The following is a 21,558-nucleotide window of genomic DNA, read 5'->3' as shown; positions in this document are numbered from 1 at the left end:
AGGACTTGAGCATATATATAGATTTTGACATTCATGGAAGGCCCTGGAACCAAGCCCCAGGAGATACCAAGGGCCCCTCTTGTATGATTCTTCACACATCTACTTTCTCCCTTGACTTCAGAGATTGACAACTGATGGACAAGAATGGTCTAGCTGCAAATTATGTAGCCCAACTATCAGAAAGGTGGAATTTCAGAGTTCAACATCCTCTTGAGGAGACATGGTGGAAGTACAGTGTAAATGAAATTACGAGAAATAACAGGATTGAGGGTTGTGGTATTTTTTCTTTCTTTCAGCAACTATAACAGGGACTGGCAGTAATTTATAGATCTGAACGCTAACCATTCAATTTTGAAAATGACACCTTTGCTACCAAGAAAATCCATCAGAAAAAGGAAGTTTTCAGCAAATTGTTGTTGTGTGCCCTCAAGTTATTTCAGAAATATTGCTTCTCTATTGGACACCCCCAATAGGATTTCAAGACAAGATTTGTTTGATGGGTTGTTGTTGTTGTTTGTTTGTTTTACATCGTCTCTCCCTGAGACTGAGTTGTGACTTGCTTTAGGTCACCCACTGTGTTTCATGACTGAACGGGGTTTTCAACCCTGGTCTACAAATTCTTAGACACAAACCACAGAGTTTTTTAGTTTGTTAAAAGTAATTGTACTCTTACAGTCCCATGAGCTAACTTTTCTAGTAACAAGCAGTACATAGCTAATCAAAGAATTAGTTAATAGCAATTGGATGCGCAAATGGTGCTTTTGGTACAGGGTTTGTCTGTGTGTCACGCTAATTTTTATCTGGACACATTCAAGCATGTATTGTTTAAAAAAGGAAACAGAAGAAAAACAATAGCTTGACATAACAAGGATCTTAGTGAAGAAATAAAAATGGCAATTAATGCCATAGGGATGGGGATGGAGGCGGTATGCACTGTAGGATGTTGACTTTGCCAGGATAAATAACTACTTTGCCATCTCCCAAGCGGCTCAGGAGTCAGGAGAGTAACATTTGATGGTGATGGCATCAAAAGTGTCTTACACTGGTGTAACAGTGCAGTGTGTCTGTTTATATCTCCAAGGACCCCATCACATTGACAGTTGAAAAATGGAAAAAAGCTGAGACAGCTGTCTTAATTCGTTCCCTACCATCTTTCCCTATCTTCTGGAATAGCACTCAACTCCTGAAAACACAATCTTCTCTCTGGGTTGTTGTAGGTTTTTCCGGGCTATATGGCCATGTTCTGGAGGCAATTTTTCTCCTGACCTTTCGCCTGCATCTATGGCAAGCATCCTCAGAGGTAGTGAGGTCTGTTGGAAGTAGGAAAAATGGGTTTATATATCTGTGGAATGACCAGGGTGAGACAAAGGACTTTTGTCTTCTGGGGCTAGCTGTGAATGTTTCAGCTGATCATCTTGATTTGCATTCAATGGCTTGGAAGCGCCTGGGGGGAATCTTTTGTTGAGAGTGATTTTATGTGCCTGTTTGTTTCCCCTCTGTTGTTTTGCTGTTGTAATTTTTGAGTTTTTTAATACTGGTAGCCAGATTTTGTTCATTTTCATGGTTTCTTCATTTCTGTTGAAATTGTCCACATGCTTGTGGATTTCAATGGCTTCTCTGTGTAGTCTGACATGGTGGTTGTGAGAGTGGTCCAGCACTCTCTCTGTTTTAACATGCTGGCAACACTGATTCCCAAGAGGAGCCACCGGAAGTGACAGTGTGTTATGGGATGACCTCCATGGGACTCCATTTTGCCAGTGTGTTAAAATGGAGAAAATGACCCTTCATATGTGAAAGATCTGGAGAATCAGTAATCCCTCTCTGCCCTATACAAAATAGTTATGGATGCAATCTCTTTTATTTAAACTATGGTTGCTTGTAAATCTGCAAGGATCAAAGTGACACAGTTTTTCGAGGAAGAAAGCTGAATAAGCTATAAATGATACCAAGCTATGTACATGTGTAAAACATTATTGCCCCTGATCTTTTAATTTAAGCAAATAGCAGCTAAATTTAGAGAATTTGAACTTAGTGGGATAAGTGAACACTGGCTGCATATAGTTAGTGAACTTGAAGAATAGGACACACAAAAATGAAGACCAGTATGCCTGACGGTTTGGGTCCAGGCTATTTGCCCTCTCACATCTCCCTGTACAGACCATCCTGTGAGGCTGGTGGGAACGAGAGAGGAGGCTCCCCATCTCTGGAACTCCCTCCCCAAAGAAATAAAAAAACGGCACCCACCCTCCTCTCCTTTAAAAAGCTCTTGAAAATGCACTTATGCACCATGTTGTATGGAGAGGAGAATGATTAGGAAATTTCAGTTCCACCAGAATGCCTGCTAATATATCTGTATTCCACTGCTGCTATGGTACATGAGCAGAATAACCTTGACAGCTGTTTTAATGTATTTTAATTGCCTTTTCTAGGATGCTGGGTTCACCTGAAATCTGAAATAACTTGGAGGCACAATACAGAAAAAAGATTATTCCTCACCAATAATAAATAATTAGGCTATTGGTTATTCACATGCTTGTATTCTTGGCACAGTTGAAATTATGGACCATGTATTTTCCAAAGAAACCCTTAGAAATATTGTTGTTGTGTGCCTTTAAGGCATTTCTGACCTATGGTGACCCTAAGATGAACATATCACAAGATTTTCATAGTAAGATTGGTTCAAAAGAGGTTTGCCATTGTCTTCCACTCAGAATGTGTGACTTCTCCAAAATCACACAGTGAGTTTCATGGTTTATCATGGATTCAAATTCTGGTCTCCAAAGTTGTAGTCAAGTTCTCAAACAACTACCATCCTTAGAAACCTTAAGGGTAGATCAATTAGTAATGCACATACTATCCCTAAGATTCAGCTGGTCTGTCTGTACACATATTGCTGTGCATTGGGTGTGTGGGTTATGCAGATCTTTGGGTTGTCTTGCAGCTTGGGGTTTTATTAAAAGTTGGTTGGCCTTCTGACCTCCTATATACTGAAAAAAATGAAGCACAAATTGAGAACTGTGTTTCCAAAGGCCTTCTGGCAAGCACTGTTCTTCATTTAATACCAGTTTTCTTGCCATTTGCACCTCAAAATGGATCCAAATTCACAGAAACTCAAGTCTCATTTAGAATAGCATAGTAAAATAGTGTCCCGTCTATAAAAAGACATAACCAAAGTGTGCACTTTGGAGTTTTTTTAAAATCAAGTTGTAGATGGTTGAATCTGTAGATGCAGAATCTGTGAATATGGAGGGTGCACCATAGTCAACATTTTTATCCATCTGATCCGAACTGTGGGGTATTGAGACTTGGGTCTTCCTCTGACTCCTGTTGTAAGCTTTTCTAGATTGGGTGGAACTTCAATAGAGACCATTCATTTAACAATTTATGGTTTTATAATCCAGCACACTGTAAGTCTTCTAGCAAAGCCTCCTTTCAATAAAACAAGCATACACATCTGTTTTTCAGTTAAGATGTAACAGTGTGAAATGACCAAGAGCTTTATTACAAGAGGAAACCTAAATCTGCTAAGTAAGGATGATGGCTATGTTTGAAAATATGAGGCAGTCTGGTATAGATCATACAAGTGAGGTTAACAGAATCAAATCTTCAGTGAGTGGTGGAAAGTGAATTCAAACAGCCTCTGTCTGACTTCCTCAGCTTGGGTTTCATAGAAATGTATTTGCCGTTCCAAACTGCTGCAAACATTTGCTGTCAGTCGCTGTTTATTTTTAAGTTCAAAAAAAGGGTGGAGGAACCTTAAGACTCAGTATATGCAGTTTATAGCTAGAGAATCCAAGACTGCAGGTAAAAGACGTTAATCCCCAGCTAGCTTCTGGGCAGGCTAACAGTCAAGGATGACAAAGTTAATTGGAAACATGAGCAACGTAACCTGAAGATATATTTGGAGTAATTACGATGTAATGTCTCCAGAAGAGACAGTTTGCCAGGCATATGTTTAGAAAAGATGTGACTAACTCAGAAGGTGAGTAAGTATGGAAAATTCTCTCTCTCTCTCTGATTAGAAAATGCAAAGAAATGCCTTCAAACAGAAAAAAAATGAGAATTGTCAAGAAAGCATTTTCAGCTAGCTTTTACTACTTCAGCTGCTTTGAATTTTGAGATAAATTGTATTATTTACCATTGATGTTGGAATAAAGATATGATGAGTTTTAGTTTTCTAGATTTGGGTTTTGTTCAGCTTTTAATAGACTTTGAAACTGAGTGAATGGTTATCTGAGGAATCTTGTGGTAAATTTCTGTGTGTTTTGTTTCGTTTGCTTTGTTATACATGTAGGAGTTTGCCAAGAAATGAGATTCAGCACAACTACTTTTGTTATATCCTAGCAGTAGGCTTATTTATATATTTCTCAGTCCATATACATGACATTTGAGAAAAGGAAGTTATGTAAAAAACACTGAATTTACCCAGTAATATTTAACTGTAAAATAGTAATACTAGTTTGTAGAGATGAAACATACACAATTAACAGTTTATTAACACCTTGTTAATCAAAATGTTTGGATCCTATGCAGAAACAAAATTTTCAGTTTTCCAGTTTTGTTTCAGTATAATAATTTGACATTCATTTATCTTGTACCTTTGTTTGTGCATTAGAGGCTATGTTATTACATAGCCTCTAAAACTCATCTGTATTATTAGTAAGTGCCTAGAAGTAGAATAGACAGTTTGTAGCAATAAGAAACAGATGGTCCTTGCCTGCAGCCTTTACAATAAATACAATGCAAGAAGGAAACCTGTAACAGTTGTAACTACTTGAGATAATGCTACTATCTTTTTTTTTGGGGGGGGGGGGATAAATGATGTCTGAAAGCAATATCTAAATATTTCTCAATTGCTGTTAAATGTCTGTTCTTTGACTGCAAAAGTAAACTATGTCCATTTGAAGATTTCTCATCACAACAATCTTTTTCCTCCCCTCACCCCTCTACAGAGCCAGCAGACAGCTTAGCCTCACAGCCCACAGGGATGAATGAAAATGTACCATCTTCAGTCCAAAGCATAAGCAGCCCCAGTACTGCTAGTTGCAATAGCTCTTCTGCAATCCCCCAGCCCAACTCCGCTGTCAAACCCTGGCGCAGCAAGTCCTTGAGTGCGAAGCACACTGCCACTTCTTCCACATTAACAGTAAAGCAGCAGGTTCAAGAGTCTCCAAAACCCTCTCCAGAGACGGTCAAAACAACTCCCAATGGTCAGAAATCTATGCTTGAGAAGCTGAAACTATTCAATACAAAAGGTGGATCCAAAGCAGGAGGGCCATCCCTTGAATGCCCAGTATCTCGGGACACTAGTTGTGAAAGACTAGAAGCCCTCCCGAGCTTTGAAGAAAGTGAGGAAATAGATGCTGCAAATCGGAATGTGAACAATCCAGGACCAACCTCTAATAGTCCCAAAATTGCACTTAAGGGAATTGCACAAAGAACATTTAGCCGGGCACTGACCAATAAAAAGAGTTCCCCAAAGGGCAATGAGAAAGAAAGAGAGAAGCAGAAGGATAAAGAAAAGGACAAAAACAAAGATGCTGCAAAGAGAACCTCTGTAACGGAAAGAGCCGACCTGAAAGAGGAGCTGAAAGAAGAACAGATCCCACCAGCTACCACAGAGATGCCAAAAAAATCCTCCAAGATTGCGAGCTTTATTCCCAAAGGAGGAAAGCTAAACAGCACCAAGAAGGAGGCACCTGCCCCTTCCCACAGTGGAATACCAAAACCAGGGATGAAAAACACCACAGGGAAATCCACAAGTGCCCCAAACTGCTCCGGAAAAGAAGGCGAGAGAAGCCGCAGTGGGAAGCCTGCCTCGGGCCTCTCTCATCAGAAGACCCAGCTAGACGGGAGGAATTCCAGTTCCACGTCAAGCTTGGCCTCTTCTGAAGGCAGGGGAATAGGAGGGGCATCTGCTCTGAGCACTAGCAACAGCGCTCAGGCTGTCAATGGGCCAACAAGCAGTATGACCCAGACCACAGGAAGCAATACTGTGAGTGTTCAGCTACCTCATCCGCAACAGCAATACAGCCACCCAAACACTGCCACAGTAGCACCCTTTATGTACAGGTAAGACTATCTTTTTAAGCATGGTGTGTCAGGCCTGTGCCTTTTGACACAGTCAGCTTTTTTAGGAAGACTATTAAAAATGCTGTAGTAGGTTTGATCATTATGTGTTTATTTATAAAGCAAGATAGGACCAGTAAGAAACAACTCTTACTGTGTAGATGGAACAGGGATCTCTCCTTGCTGTTTCTCCCTCCCTCCCGCCTCCCCTTCCCGTATATTTCATTTCAAGTTAGCTGTAAAAGATAAAAATAGCAAGATATGTGAAAAGAAAACCATGTTGACTCAGCTACATGTGTGTAGGCTAAAAATAATGTTATATGTGTAATGTGGTGATTTAGTTTTCAAAAGGTCCAATCTTTACAACAAGAGGCTGATCTGAGTTTATAATTTAAATGTATCTATAACAATGTTGTGCATATAGTGATACTTCTTGAATCAACATGGTTCAATGGAAACCCACTGCATGACCGGGGGGGGGGGGGGGGGGTGGTGGTGGTATCACACTCTTTTGGCCAAATTTTATGTGAATAAATCCTGCTGACCACCAAATAACAGTTAGAGTTTATTTGAAGGCACATAACAGCCGTACATAATGACGCTGAGGGGAGGTGGGGGTGATAGTTGTTCCTTTTCTCTGATTTAAATGGATATGAAAAATCAGAGGACATAATCTACAAGCAGTGAACTTTGCCATTAATTACTGCATTCAAAAGTCGGTCTTAGTCAATCTTTTTTCCACTTATTATCTTGAGAGGTTCTGAGCATTGTAATCCCATGCATCTGGAAAGCATGGGGATATTTAAACTGTTGATGGTTAGTTATTTATCTACACTTGTATCCTACCTTTGTATTTCAAAATTGGCAGCCAGTGTAGCTGTCAAGACAATTACATATAATTAAAACCTAACATCGATTAATTAACACACAAAACTGATTAAAATCAGTCCTTAAATATAAAGCAGCACACTTTTGTTGAAGCCTTTTTTTGTAGAACTCCTCTTGAATTACTTAATACTTGCTTAAATAAATATGCCTATCTTCAGGCAGAAGGACAACACTTGCCCTCTTTGATAGGGAGACCAATTTGGAAAATATTCTCTTACTTTACCACCAAGCATTTATTTTAGGTGGTAGGATTGAAAAATGAACCTCCACTAAGATCTCAAAGATCAGGCAAGGTGACATTCACTAATGCAATAGGATGGATGAAAAGTTGGGTAGGACATTATAAGTAAAATGTGAATTGTTCTTGAAAGTATTAACCAATGAACCTGCCATGAAAGAAGTAAGCTAGGGAAATACATGATGCAGAGGGGCTGCTTTGCATATTTATTTATTTATTTCATATATTTGTATCCTGGTATTCTCACCCTAAAAGGGGACTCAGGACGGCCTTACAGCAGGCAAGGTTTTGATGCCAACACATATAAATATAAAAATAAACAAATACAATTAAAACCATTCAATTAAACATTAATTATTAAAACATCAATTAAAATCATGTAATCTACTCTGTCAACAGGAATTGCCTCTTCAGAGGCTCATGTGGCTGAGGTTTGTGTGATCACTTGAAGTTCATTCTCATACCATGCTAGACTTGGACCTACATCATGCCATGGCTAAATATTGATCAGGGTGGGCAAAAGGCCCCACTTTTAGAAGCCTCCACTTTCTAAGGACATATTTGAAGAAAACTTGCTGCAGCATTTCATGTTGTTTACAGCAGATAGCCCCAAACTACTGCTAAAGAAAGAAGCTTCCTTTTCCTACCCCTTGCCTCCAAAACACAGCAAAAATTACTCTAAGTGAAACCAAAAGTGACATAATGTCATTTCCAGCTTGGCGGCAATGTTACGGTGGGCTCTGCCATGGTGCATGAGGGTGAATTTGAGCTCAGACAAAACATAGCTGGCACCCAGCAACTCTTATTGAAAGCTTAATTCATAATCTGATTATCTGTTGGACCAATTTTATCCATAATTTGTTATCACTTGGCTTTCACTGCCAATAACAGAATTTTGAAAAAGTTCCTTTTTGGACAGATATGCCAGCTTGGGAAAGCATGAGAACTGCAGTCCAAAATAGTAACTCTGCCAAGCACTGAATATGATCTTATTGTATACATTCAGTCAAGCCAGTACAAAAATAGCATGGTAGGGGCCTGGCTTAACTCCCTCACTGGTGCAGATAGCATGCATTACAGACTGGGCCTTACAGAAGAGCACCTGGTCACATAAGAGTCTCAGTTTGTGTTTGCATTTTACACCCTTTAAAACAGGACGAAATGTATGAACCTGGCTTCCAAAAGAATTGATACTCAAGTAGAGGAATGTATAGACTCTCCGTGTAGCAGAGCAGACAGTCTCGTGATGTGCAGGAAGAAGCAGAGTGCTCAACCATACTATCAGAATGCTACTCAAAGAAATGTATGAACAAGATTAAATATGAACAACCGAGGTCACTTCTGAAGGCTATTCCATGGCCTTGGACCAAAGTAGTGTACATCACAAGTTTGTTGTACATGACTAAACCACAATCTCCTTTGGAGGAAATCTGGGTGATTTGAGGTTTTTAATAAGGAAAACAAGTCATTAACAGAACCATTCACATTTCATTCCAAAATTTTAAATCTATTATCAGATGTGATGGCTGGACCTTGAGACATCATCAGTCTAGGTTATTGAGCAGACTGGTTACTTATTTTAAAATTGGAGATATTTGAAAGACCACTCTAAGGCTTTAAAACGCCGTATTTGACAGTGAATATTTCATTTTTTTTACAGTTCAGTGCTTATTTCCATTTCTAGGACATAGCTCAACATGGGACTAATGAATTATGTAAAGTCAGTCTGCTAGTGTATCCTGGGGAGAGGACACAATGCTAGATGGCAAATGCTGTTGTATTGGTGCTGAATTTCCTTTTGGCATATGGATGACTACATTTTCCTCTCTATGTCTTTCTGTTTTGCACTTAAGATCCCAGACAGACAATGAAGGAAATGTGACGGCTGAGCCCAGCACAGGAGGAGTGAGCACAAGCATGGATTCTGCTCCTTACACTAAAACTGGACAGCCTATTCTAGAAGATCTTTCTGGTAAGGCATGGGATCCCTTGACTGTGTTGACTCCATTAATGCTGAGAAATAAAATATGGGGTTAAGTGATATGCTGTAGGGAGGGAGGCTTGGATACATGACAGCTCTTGGTGTTTATGAGTCTAATGACTCAAGACAGCCAAGTTTCTCAGTGTCTTCATTTTTGATGAGCAGAGGGTAATCATCCAGAAGTAGAGGCCTAAAGAATTAAGCATTCTGTGTTGTATAGTCACATGTGTGGTATTTATTTAAGTTCTTTTGCCAGGTTTTCTTGTTTTTCTTAATTCAGGAGTCCAATGAAACCCATTCAAATAAATGATTATATCTTTTTTTGCACACATGCCAATTTCTATTCATTTTTTGGAGTCAGTGTAAATACAGTGACATTGATTTCAAAAGGTTTAGATTGCTAGGTTTTAATCTTCCTATATTTGACTCGGTTTGGAGGGTTTTTTTTTGTAAAATCTCACTGCAAACTATTTTTTTTTGTCGTGTCAGGAGCAACTTGAGAAACTGCAAGTCGCTTCTGGTGTGAGAGAATTGGCCGTCTGCAAGGACGTTGCCCAGGGGATGCCTGGATGATTTGATGTTTTTATCATCCTTGTGGGTGGCTTCTCTCATGTCCCCACAAGAAGAGCTGGAGCTGATAGAAGGAGCTCATCCGCCTCTCCCCAGATTCGAACCTGCGACCTGTCGGTCTTCAGTCCTGCTGACACAGGGGTTTAACCCACTGCGCCACCGGGGGCTCCACTGCAAACTAATAGCACTTATCTACTCTGCCCATCACCATATTTGACATAAAATGGAAATTGAATATAGGCTATGACTCTACTGTTATATATTCTAATATTTCAGAGCTTGGGAGCATCAGTATTAGCATTTGATATACCTGAACAATTGACATTAATGTCTTTGCATTTTTAGAACATTAATTAATTATTTGGTCTATTAAAAGTTGCTAAATGTTAAAATGTCATTTAAAATCACTAAAAAGACAAGATTGACATCCTAATTGCTAGTGGTAAAAGCATTAAGGCACACAAGATGATATTTTTGAATTCACACTTTTCTCCGTGATGTTACCCACAGTTTGAATGCATCTTTGAGAACTTTTCTGAAATTGAATTCAGCCCTTGAATTAAAAGAGATTCCCTTCCTTGAATACATTGTGGGGGGATGACACTAATCCTAGTATTCATTTTCAATCCCTACTGCTCAAGATATTGATACTTAGCTGAATTGAAGCATTACCACCTGATTAATTATTATCAGCTTTTTCCCTTAAGTAAAAAACAACCCGGATGAGGTGACTGAAAGTTCTGTGAACTGTCCCTAAAAGCAGTGTCTTAACAACTAGTGGCAGTTACTTGCTATTTCTTAACAATTACTGTTCATGAAGTCTTCTATCATGTGGTTATGGCTTTTTCCATAATGTTTATTTTTGAGAACTATATATGATCCTCGGTAGACCTGAGTAATTTATGATGGTCCATGCATAGGCATGTAGACCCATTTTAGGAAAGTAGCACTTATAGCTCAGTAGAGTTTTCATAGACTATAGCATGCTAGAAAAGTTATGTGTTGCCACTTTCTTGAAAAAAAATTGAATGACTGTTGAAAGATCAGAATTCTGTACTTAACTACATGGCACAGGCTGGGTATTCCTTATCTGGAACTCCAAAACACCTCAAAATTAAAATTTGTTAACATGGGTTGCTGAAATAGCGATGACACCTTTGCTTCCTGGTGGTTCAATGCACACAAACTTTGTTTCATCCACAAAACAGGCTATGTGTTTAAGGCATATATGAAACATTAATGACGTTTATGTTTAGATTGGGTTCCCATATAATAGATATCACCTTATGTACATATATGTAAATACAAGTATTTTAAAATTTGAAAAAAAATCCAAAAAGGTTCTGATCACAAACGTTTGGATAAGGAATACACAATCTGTAGTGATCTACAGGCAATAATATTATCACACAACTCTAATGCCATGCAACAAACTTTGAAGTAGCTTTGAATGTTTTCCAGGCAACTTGGCCTTGTGCTCTTACCAATATGCCCATAGTAGCACAAAGGATGCATGTGAACTTGAAACAAAAAGTAGAAAAAAGTTTATAACAACAGTTGAAAAAAGAAAGTTGCCATTGAACAGATGATTTTATGAATGGTGGGGGAAGGAATTAATGAAAAGGATTTTGAATTTATGCAGATAACCCAGCAGCCTTGTGGTGAGCCCTCTTATTCCTCCCTTTGGTACGTTCCTCAGGCAAAGTGAAACTGCATATTTACCTTCTAGTATCACACCTGAAACATTATTTGTCATTGCTGGATTATAGCACCAGCAATTATGCAAAATTTCAGTTGCTTTTGAATTTTTAAACCAAACCACACCTGCATTTTAAACATGCAAAAAGAATAGGTATGATTTTAAGACCTGTGAGGCTTATGGCATCTTAAATACATTTTTCCAAGCTAAATTATTAAAACATGCAGATTTGGAATAGCTACTCTAAGGTTCTTTTTAAAATCAAATTTCATGGTAACAGTTTCTTGGCTGATGAGCTTTCATTTTAGGCCCTCATAACAGTGACGGTTACACTATTTCCTTCTACAGCAGCTTGCTTGAGAACTGATCTTTTATAAGTAATGCAAAATAAGCACCTAATTCTTTGCTTTTAGTGCCAAGTGAGAAAAGCTGTAATTTTGACACGATGCAGATGTGAATTGCATGGTTTGTCAAATTAATGTATTAATACTTCCACAAGTCCCTGAAAGTTAAAAGGGATAAACGGAAATCTGTTGCCTTCCAGTTATCAGCACTTTTTAATTGTCAGCCATTCCTGAACTATAAAGTTTATCATGCTTAATATATATACTTTTGAAATACACTAAGCATTTGCCAAGCAGCCAGCTCTGCTGAAATCATTGTTTCTCATAAAAACCAAAGTAGTCCAGCCCCTTTGAATTCCTTAGCAGAAAAAAATGAAGTATAAAGTAAATAAACAAATAATCTCAAAATCAAAGTTACAAAATAGGCAGGCAATTTTAAAGTTTCACTTAACTGTTCCTCAAGCTGACAGAACATGAGTTTAGTCTGACATTTTAAGATGATAATTCAGGAAGCTCATGTTGGATTAATGTGCATTGGGCAAGTCATAGTAGCTATTCTCAATTTGGAAAAAGGATTAATTCTAAACATGTCCATGATGTGCTGGTTGGGACATATTACAGATTTGCAGGTACAGTAGAGTCTTGCTTATCCAACATAAATGGGCTGGCAGAACGTTGGATAAACAGAAATGTTGGATAATAAGGACGCATTAAGGAAAAGTCAATAAAATGTCAAATTATGTTATGATTTTACGAATTAAGCACCAAAACATCATGTTTTACAACAAATTGATAGAAAACTCCATTCAATACACAGTAATGTTGTGTAGTAATTGCTGTATTTACGAATTTAGCATCAAAATATTGCAATGTATTGAAATATCTGTGGATCCGGGCGGGAAGCAGACTGTTGGATAATACAGAATGTTGTATGAGCAAAGTTTGGATAAGCAAGACTCTACTGTATCTGGAAACCCCTCTTTTGCTTTCACACACAAATATTGTTTGGAAATGTTCCATGATCATACTGTGATAAGGAAACAAAAGCAGGAAAATGTGTTTGACTTGCAGCCTAAATTCAGTTGCTAATCATAGTTATAAGACACCTGCTGAATCAATTGTGGAATGCTGGTCCATATAAATAAACTCCATTGAGTTCACGAGTTTACTCTAGTTTGCACTAGCTGTTGGATTTGGGTCACAAAAAGGAAACCCTTTCTGAGTTACCCTTTGTCTTAAAGTTATTTTTTGTCTAAAAATTACATTTTCCTCTAGGGGAAGATCCTGAAACCCGCCGATTACGAACTGTCAAAAATATAGCTGATCTCCGACAAAACCTAGAGGAGACCATGTCTAGCCTACGAGGAACCCAGGTCTCTCACAGGTGAATTGCATGAATTGCTTCTTTATTCAAACAGAAGTAGAACTGTGTGTGCCTATCTTGCCTGTTCTTGACTCTGGCTGTTTCTGCCCCAGAGAAAGATTAAGAGTGATAATGTGAGATATTAACTGGCCTAAGCATTCATTGTGCTTTATTCCATTTTTTAAAATAAAAACAAAACCCTGGTGCACTTTTAAAAATATAATAGAGAGATTGATGAAGACTAAGTTTGGACAGTGGGAGAACATAGAGGAGATTGTTGTATAAAGAAGTTTAGTCCCATAGAAATGTTCATTAAATAGAAGAGGTGATGTTTGAATAGAACTGTGCAAAGGTTACCATCGAGAATGTTATTTAGGTTTATTTGTAAAAGACTTTAATACACTTTAACCAAATTGGCAGTACTGTGTTTAAACAAGCAGTTGAACTATATTTGACCTGCTTGATAAGGTGCATAACTTAAATTCCTACCTGGTCTTTGGATGAACAAAGCCTTATAATTTTGTTAGTGATATAGTACGTACAATTTTTGAAAACGGAGAGCATTTAGGGCACCCTAGTAACATTTTAGAGATAAGAAGAAATATGTTACATATTGATTACCAAATATTGCTAGTAATGGACAAATGTGTCAGCAAAAATACAACCGTATTAATACTCATTCTGGAAGAGGTGCTATCTTAGTCCCCTTGAACTGTATTTTTGTTTCAGAATTGGCATGCCAATATATCTACAAGAGAAATATTTTACAACATTGAGACCCAAAAAGTTATAAACAATAACTTCTTTTAACAGACAAAAAAATTGTCAAGAATACTCTTTAAAAATCTATGGCATGTGCATATGTTTTCTTTCTGTCTATGAATTAAAATAATAAGCTGACTGTTACTCTAAACAGACATTCAACTGAATGTGAGCATGTTTTCTGGCTCTGAGTACTTGTGCGTTGTGAGTACCATTGATTCTGCATCAACAAGCATTCATACACCTTTGGGGCATATTTATATTCTAAAATACACAAACATTAACATTAAGATACTGTATATATCCTAGATAAAGGCCCACAGTGGATTCTCCCTTCCCATCTTCTTGGATGAGTATTAAAGGAGATCTTGAAAACATTGCCTAATATATTGTGGTTTTATTGTTAATATTTATACCTCCTTTTTCTCAATCTGGTGAATTTGGGATATGCTATATTTATGTGTGAGGAATGTGCAACTTGATTTTGATTCAAATTGAGGAAAAACCGCTACACACCCCAGGCATCTTAAAGACTTATATCCGACTTTTGTCACTGTAAGTATTTTTTACATTTTCTTTTCTTCTTCTTCAAGCACACTGGAGACCACTTTTGATACCAATGTCACCACGGAAATAAGTGGACGTAGTATTCTCAGTTTGACAGGAAGGCCAACACCTTTATCTTGGAGACTTGGGCAGTCGAGTCCCCGACTTCAAGCAGGTGATGCTCCCTCAGTCGGCAATGGATATCCTCCAAGAGCCAATGCCAGCCGGTTTATCAATGCAGAATCAGGGCGTTACATGTATTCAGCACCTTTGAGAAGACAGCTGGCATCTCGGGGCAGTAATGTTTGCCACATGGATATCTCAGAAAAAGGCGGCGAGGAAATAGATCTTGAAGGCATCAACATGGATGCTCCCGGTTATATGAGTGATGGAGATGTCCTGGGGAAAAATATAAGGACTGATGATGTTACAAGTGGGTAAGTACATTCAAGAACGTTTCTATAAATATAAAATTACACACATGTACACACACATACAATTCTGGGACTACAGGCTTGACACATCAATTTAGAGGACAATACTTTATGGTAGGCTAGGACCAGAAGTTGGGTAATTTAATGGCATTAACTCATATCCACAATTTCAGGTAACCATGGTCTGGAATGTATCCCTTGTGGATACAGGGATCTAACTGGATATGTAGTGTTGGTCAGATTTTGATAGGAAAGAGTGAAATAATAATTTGTCACAAAATAGGAATACCATTTCTTTTCATATAATATAATGTGTGGAACATGTAATCCTCCAAAATTTGTGAGACTGCAATTCCCATCAGTCTCAACACAGCACTACCTTTGGCCAGTAGGACTGGTTGACCAACAGGTTGGCAGTTCAAATCCGGGGAGTGGGGTAAACTCCTGTCTGTCGAGCTCTAGCTTCTTATGTGGGGACATAAGAGAAGCCTCACACAGGATTGTAAAACATCAAACATCTGGGCTTTCCCTGAGCCACATCCTTGCAAATGGCCTATTCTCTCACGCCAGAAATGACTTGCAGTTTCTCTAGTAACTTCTGACATGGGGGAAAAGAGTGAATAAAATAGTTTGAAAGGTATAAAACAAGAGTATCGCCTGAGAGTGCTGCTTGCATTAAGTCATAGTTTCAATTCCTATGTATGTTGCACCACTATAGAACTTGCTTTAAGGCACATAGGTATCAACCAACCCAAGTGCAGCATAGTGAGGACAGGTAGTAAAGTAGCCTAATGAGCAAAAGTATTATCCAGACTGATCAGGTTTTCTGGTAGAAAAGCGGATGAAAATACACAAACACAAACAAAGAAAATAAAATCACCTTATGGCTACAACACTGAATAGCAATGATAGTTGAGGAAATGCTTATTATTTGTATAGAGTTCTGTTATCTTTTCATGTCAGTATGTATTTGCACATGCATTTGCCATGCCAGGAAGAGAAAGAATGCAACCATACATATATGTGACTTGAAGTCACCTGTCAACTGATGGTAAAACTGTACATTTTAAACTTTTTTTATTAGGCAAAGAAGTCTTAGGTGATGTGCCATTGCCTTTTTTAGAAATTTAGCCATCAACACCAGGTATTCCTTGGCAGTTCCCATTCAAGTACTAATGGCTTAGTTTCCAGTATTGGGTAGATCTGGTGTCTTTGTGCTATTTAGGCTCTGCCAAAGGGTATCATATTTTTAATCTGTTCCCTCCTTTGTTGTAAGAGTACTTCATTGCATTTTGTTTGCTTGCAGTACCATCTAGTGGTGGATAATTTTCTCATAACATTTTAATTGCATTTCTTATAAGAGAGTTGAGATAATAATTGGCAGTAACAACAAATTAAGATGTTTGAATCGATTTTTCTTGTACACACACACACATTCAGCAATGTATCATTATACAATTTGTACAGTCAGTAATTTCTCCAGTACATCATTTATACCACCAATACATCCATTAAAACTAACTTACCCACCCTTCCTCACCTAAAAACCTTAGCTGTATGTGTGTGTGTGTGTGTGAATCTTTCTGACTTTCACCCTGCTGATTCCTGTGAACAGGTTTTGTACAGAGGATGATTCTAAATATTTAGTCCAGCATGTTATTTGGTGAATCCTGGTTCCTGAAGTCTAGCATCTACTTTTTAATGTAATTGTTCCCAAGTTGTTTCAGACTTCAACTCCAGAAGTTAGCCAACAATCAGAAATTTTGCGAACTGAAGTCCAAAACATCTGGAGGTTCAAAGCTTGGGAGGCAATTTTGAATAAAAATATGTTGGCACTGTGCTTGATAGATGCAAAACTTAACATAACTTAAAGGACAGGAAAACTCTTGAACTTCATTTTTCTAGACGGTATCTATAAATTATAAGTGGATGAACAAGCAGGTGATCAGTGGACTGTTGTGGCCCAGAACATTTTCTCCCATTTTTCACAACCGAATATATATATATATATAAAAACAGAGCGTAGCAATCTTGGTTGCCACCAGGAACTGTGATTTACCCAGTGGCCTGTGGGAGCAAACGGGGCTCAAAACTATCCATAGTTGCCTACCTCTTTATACTATAAAGCATATATTTGGAGCTTACTCTAGATATCCATTCTTGTACATGTGACTGGAGTAGTGCATACTATTTTTCAGAAACCTCAAGCCAGTAAACTGGGACTTGGAACCCAAGATGCCTGAAAGGTATGGAATTGGGGAACACTTTCAAAAATTATCCTGTATGCATGTGAAAGTGGTTTGTGAGTTAAAAATTAACAGCCACAAAGAAATAATTCTCCTCAGTTTATGAGGTGCCTTGCTGGATAAGTCCAAAGGTCTAATGAGCTGAACACATGCACTAGTAGTTAACTAAACTAGATATTCTCTGTTCCCCTCTCTGGTTTTACACCTCATAGAATTACAGACTTTTTTTTTTGTTTCTCCTATCCACTGGCATATTTCTAAGTGTCAGATTAAATATTGAGTATGAAATTTTGGTGCTTGAGGATACATAAATGTGATAGTTGTTTCAGTGTATTTAAATCATGATTCTGGAGTGTAATAAAGAAATTAAATCCTTGCACTGTTGATTTTGGACTTTCTAATGAGAATATAAAATCATATTAATGTATTCCCCAAAGGAAGTGAGCATTCCAATACTGTGTTGTAGAGACAGTACTGGGTAAACTCCCAAAATGTGTTGTGGGATATAAACTGTTCTGCCCTAGGGAAGGGGTGTTACCTTATTAAACATAACAGATACTTAATAAAATGGTGGACTGCTGTGTGTATACTGTAAACAGATGTTTCTGTAACATCATTTACATGAGTCATGTGTTCTTAATTCATGAAAGAAAAATGGGAGAATGAAGTCTTCACTGCAAGCAAATCAAATGGAGAGGTGTGAGATTCCAGCTCAGTCGCATCTGGATGGTAACATATGCCCAGCATATAGTTATACAGAGTGGGCCAAAAGTCCCAAAGGGGTTTCAGTATTTAATAACTCCTTTTTTGTTTCTAATTTAAAATTCTATAGAATCATATATGGTGTGTGTGTGTATGTATGTGTGTTATATAATGAAATAAACGTACATTATATGTGAAAAATCAAATGTAAATAGTTTCCAATACCATATCATCATATACACTATGTACCAGACTCCTTTGTGACTTTTGGCCCACTATGTAGATATATAACTTCTAAAACATTACCGTAATTGTAATGACATGCTGAAAATTCATCTGTTCAGGAGTAAAGCTGTGAGGCAGAGGCATAATGAAGGCATTGTACTCCAAATGAAATGTCTGCCTCGCATGAATTTTTTCTTCAGAACCACTCCCCCCCCTCCCCACACACACACACACAGTTTCTAGCATTATAGGGACTGACACATACAAAAGTATTGTTTTGTTTTCATTCCTTTGGTAGCTTTGCCTGCCCCGTTCTTTGGATACCTAAAATACATCTCTAAATGCTCAACTAATGTTTTGAATTACTAGAATACTAGAAATTTTGAGACTGAAGGAGATTTTCATGGTGGGAGGGACAGAATTCTTACTTGGGAGTCAATACCTTCTTTTTTTCCCCTCCAGCAACACTCTTGAATATGTGTTGTTGAAGGCTTTCATGGCCAGGATCACTGGGTTGCTGTGAGCTTTCTGGGTTGTATGGTCATATTCCAGAAGCATTCTCTCCTGTCATTTCGTCCACATCTATGACAGGCATCCTAAGAGGTTGAGATGTCTTCACTAGGCAAGTGAAGTTTATATAGATATAAACCCCAAGAGACCTCTCAATCTTTGAGGATGCCTGTCATAGATGTGGGTGAAACTTCAGGAGAGAATGCTTCTGGAACATGGCCATACAGCCCAGAAAACTCACAGCAACCCATTCTTGTATATACTCCATTAAATGTAAACTAGCACTAACTGGGAAACAACAGTGATGTGGCACGTACTTCAGTAGGGTGGCATGTTTTTAAAGGTTGTACCACCCTCCTGTGCCTTTTCCTTGTTTGACCCCTTCCCCCAGTATCTGTCTACTCTGAGAAAGTATGTATTTATTATCTGCCAGAAATCTCATTGACAAGAGGGTGGAGTAAGCACCATGTATAAATTGGGTAGATAGAAGGAGTTACACCCTAGCCTATGAGAATTTACACAGGCATTTTGCAGTGATTTAACTAGAAAAGCAAAAGTTCTTCCAAAATTAATTAAAATAGTTTTGAACATGGTTTCTACCACTATGACAAGGAGCACTTTAAAATAAGGGGAAAGGCCAGTAGGAAAGCAACTTGAGATAAGCAGTAGAACAAATGTGTACAAATTCTTTGTCATGTCTTGCTGTAAAAGCATAACAAAAAACTTGAAAAGATGTTTACTGTTCAAATGCCCTCTTGTTAGCTGGCATGCGTTCCACTGTCATTTTCAACATGGTAAGTATCACTGTTTTTACTGGCAACTAGATAGGAAAGAGAGCCAAAATATTTGTTTGAGCCAAAACAAACCCAGAGGCCAAGATAAACCATTGCAGCCCCATGTTCTCAGATCTCTCCCCGATCTGTGTTGGGTCATGGGAAACACTGTGAGGCCTCACTTCTAGGTCTGTCCAAGCATATTTCTGGCAGGCAGCAGTTATGGTATCTTGAGGTTAAGAGGAATCAAATATCTCTTGGCTTGTAAATATCTGCAAATATCTCCAATTATGTCTCTGAAGACCTGAGCAAGCTGCAGGTGCTTGTTCAGAAACCAAATGACCCCATCCCTCAGGGAGCTGCCTTGTCATGGATACCAAAAATGTACAGAGCCAAGCTCCCTTGAGGGAGAGGAGAAAGGAGAGTATAATGTATCTCAGACTTTTCTTTAGAAATAGTTACCAAAGCCAATTCTAGATATGTGCAACATGAGCTTTTAATGTGTGACTATGAATATGAGTATTTGGTGCATATTTCAATGTATTTCAGAAAATAAATCCACTTCAAGTGTGGTGTGACTAGATGTGCAACTAATCCCCACATATAGAATCCAAAGCACCGATCTATGTGCACAGATCTCCTTAGTGGGATCACAATACCTGGACTTTCAGGTGCAATATTACATTCCAGCTTACACAAATCAGTAAAGTCAGTTTTACAGTCAGTTTGGCTAGTATTGTAAATAAGCCCACAAAGAATGCTAGTCCACACAAACATTTTATTAACCTGCTGAGGGCTTGCAGTTTAGAACAATTTCTCGTATTTCAGCTGGTTGCATATCTGTACTAAAGTAAGAAGAAACTGTTTTTCCCCTTGGACAGACAATTTGGTTTCTATGCTGTACAGAAAACTGGGAGTAAGGGCAAAGTCCAGTAAATTATGGAACTGACCTGTTGACTTTCTATAGTCCCAGGATAGCTTAGAAAATTATCTGAGCTCATGTCAGTGTTGCTTTCCTTGAACTGAGGTGAGCAAGAAAGATCTTCAGATCAACTATCCTGTTCCTATTTGGAAGATGTTTGGGATTTTAAAAAGGCATTTGTGTTCATAATATAGCTCCTTGAGTTTTGCTATTGCTTCTCTTTCCTCATTTCATCCTTTTGAGGGATTGTTTGCAATAATTTATTGATTCTGCATCAGGATCTTCCAAATATTTGTGGGTGTGATTTGCAGAAATGTCTCTATGATTTGAAGGACAATTTTCTATCTTATTTTTTTAAAATCTTAGAAAAATTGTGCAAAAGTGCTATTTTACTGATGTGTTATAACACTATAACTATTTTAGCAAATAATGAGAGATAAAGGAGAAGAGAATTTTTTTTTTTTAGTCCAAATATCTCTTGGAATTAAAACAAAACCCAATTGAGGTTGAGAATAAAATTTTACAGCTAGTGCTGTAAATTTCAAGAAAATGGACCCCAGTTCGGCTTGTAATACCTGAAGATCTTGCAGGAACTTTCCTCCACATCTGTACAAATGTTTTACAATAGTCATAGATGGGGTTTTGGGAGAAATGTTGTCAGATGTACTTACAATACTTAGTTTTTAGGAATTGATATTTTATTCCCATACCCCAACTTCCTGTTCTGTGCCAATTATTGAGATTATTGAAACGTCTAGTGGTATAATTTATAATATCCTTCAGGAAAAAATGAGATCCTGGAAGTAATTCTGTTCCCACTTTCATCTCTAAGCTCAGCTGGAATTGAAGGGAAATTACTTTAACTGATTTCTCTTAAGAATGTGGTTGATTGTAGACAAATGACTGTACAATACATTTGTATTTGCCTTAAAAACTCAATGTCTTTTGAAGATTCTCTTATTGAGAAAGCAACCTGGGGATTCTGGTTTAGGGACTTACAGATGCCTCATTGAAAGTGACCTTCCTATTTTCCCTCATTTATTGCAGAGGCTGCATTGTTCTCTGTCCCTCTACAAATCTATATGATTAAAAGTGTTTGTGAACTTATATTGTGGAGTTTGCTCACAAGTTGAGTTTTAACAAGCACGGTCTGTTTGATTGAAGATAAGGATGCAGCTACAAGACTAGTGAAACAAGATAGAGTGGGATTAGCTTGAGTGTCAAGTAACATGGACAAGATGCTAATGTGAGCCTGGTGCTTCTAGTGGTGGACACTACATGTCAGT

General features: G+C 38.0%; 1 protein-coding gene across 3 annotated transcripts in view; it reads left to right on the top strand.

Annotated features, from left to right (window-relative positions):
• The window catches only part of NAV2 (neuron navigator 2), a 282,686-nt gene that overhangs the window by 142,741 nt on the left and 118,387 nt on the right, over window positions 1-21,558 (top strand). For all 3 annotated transcript variants that reach the window (XM_060765681.2, XM_060765628.2, XM_067462702.1), the window contains 4 exons: window positions 4,953-6,072; window positions 9,049-9,167; window positions 13,065-13,173; window positions 14,508-14,897. In XM_060765681.2, coding sequence (XP_060621664.2) covers window positions 4,953-6,072; window positions 9,049-9,167; window positions 13,065-13,173; window positions 14,508-14,897 — 1,738 coding nt within the window. The remainder of the gene's footprint in view (window positions 1-4,952; window positions 6,073-9,048; window positions 9,168-13,064; window positions 13,174-14,507; window positions 14,898-21,558) is intronic.

The sequence above is a fragment of the Anolis sagrei genome, chromosome 1 (genome assembly GCF_037176765.1).
Source record: "Anolis sagrei isolate rAnoSag1 chromosome 1, rAnoSag1.mat, whole genome shotgun sequence".
NCBI classification, from domain to species: domain Eukaryota; kingdom Metazoa; phylum Chordata; class Lepidosauria; order Squamata; family Dactyloidae; genus Anolis; species Anolis sagrei.
The sequence above is the reverse complement of the archived record's forward strand: the minus strand, read 5'-3'. Positions and strand labels throughout refer to the sequence as shown.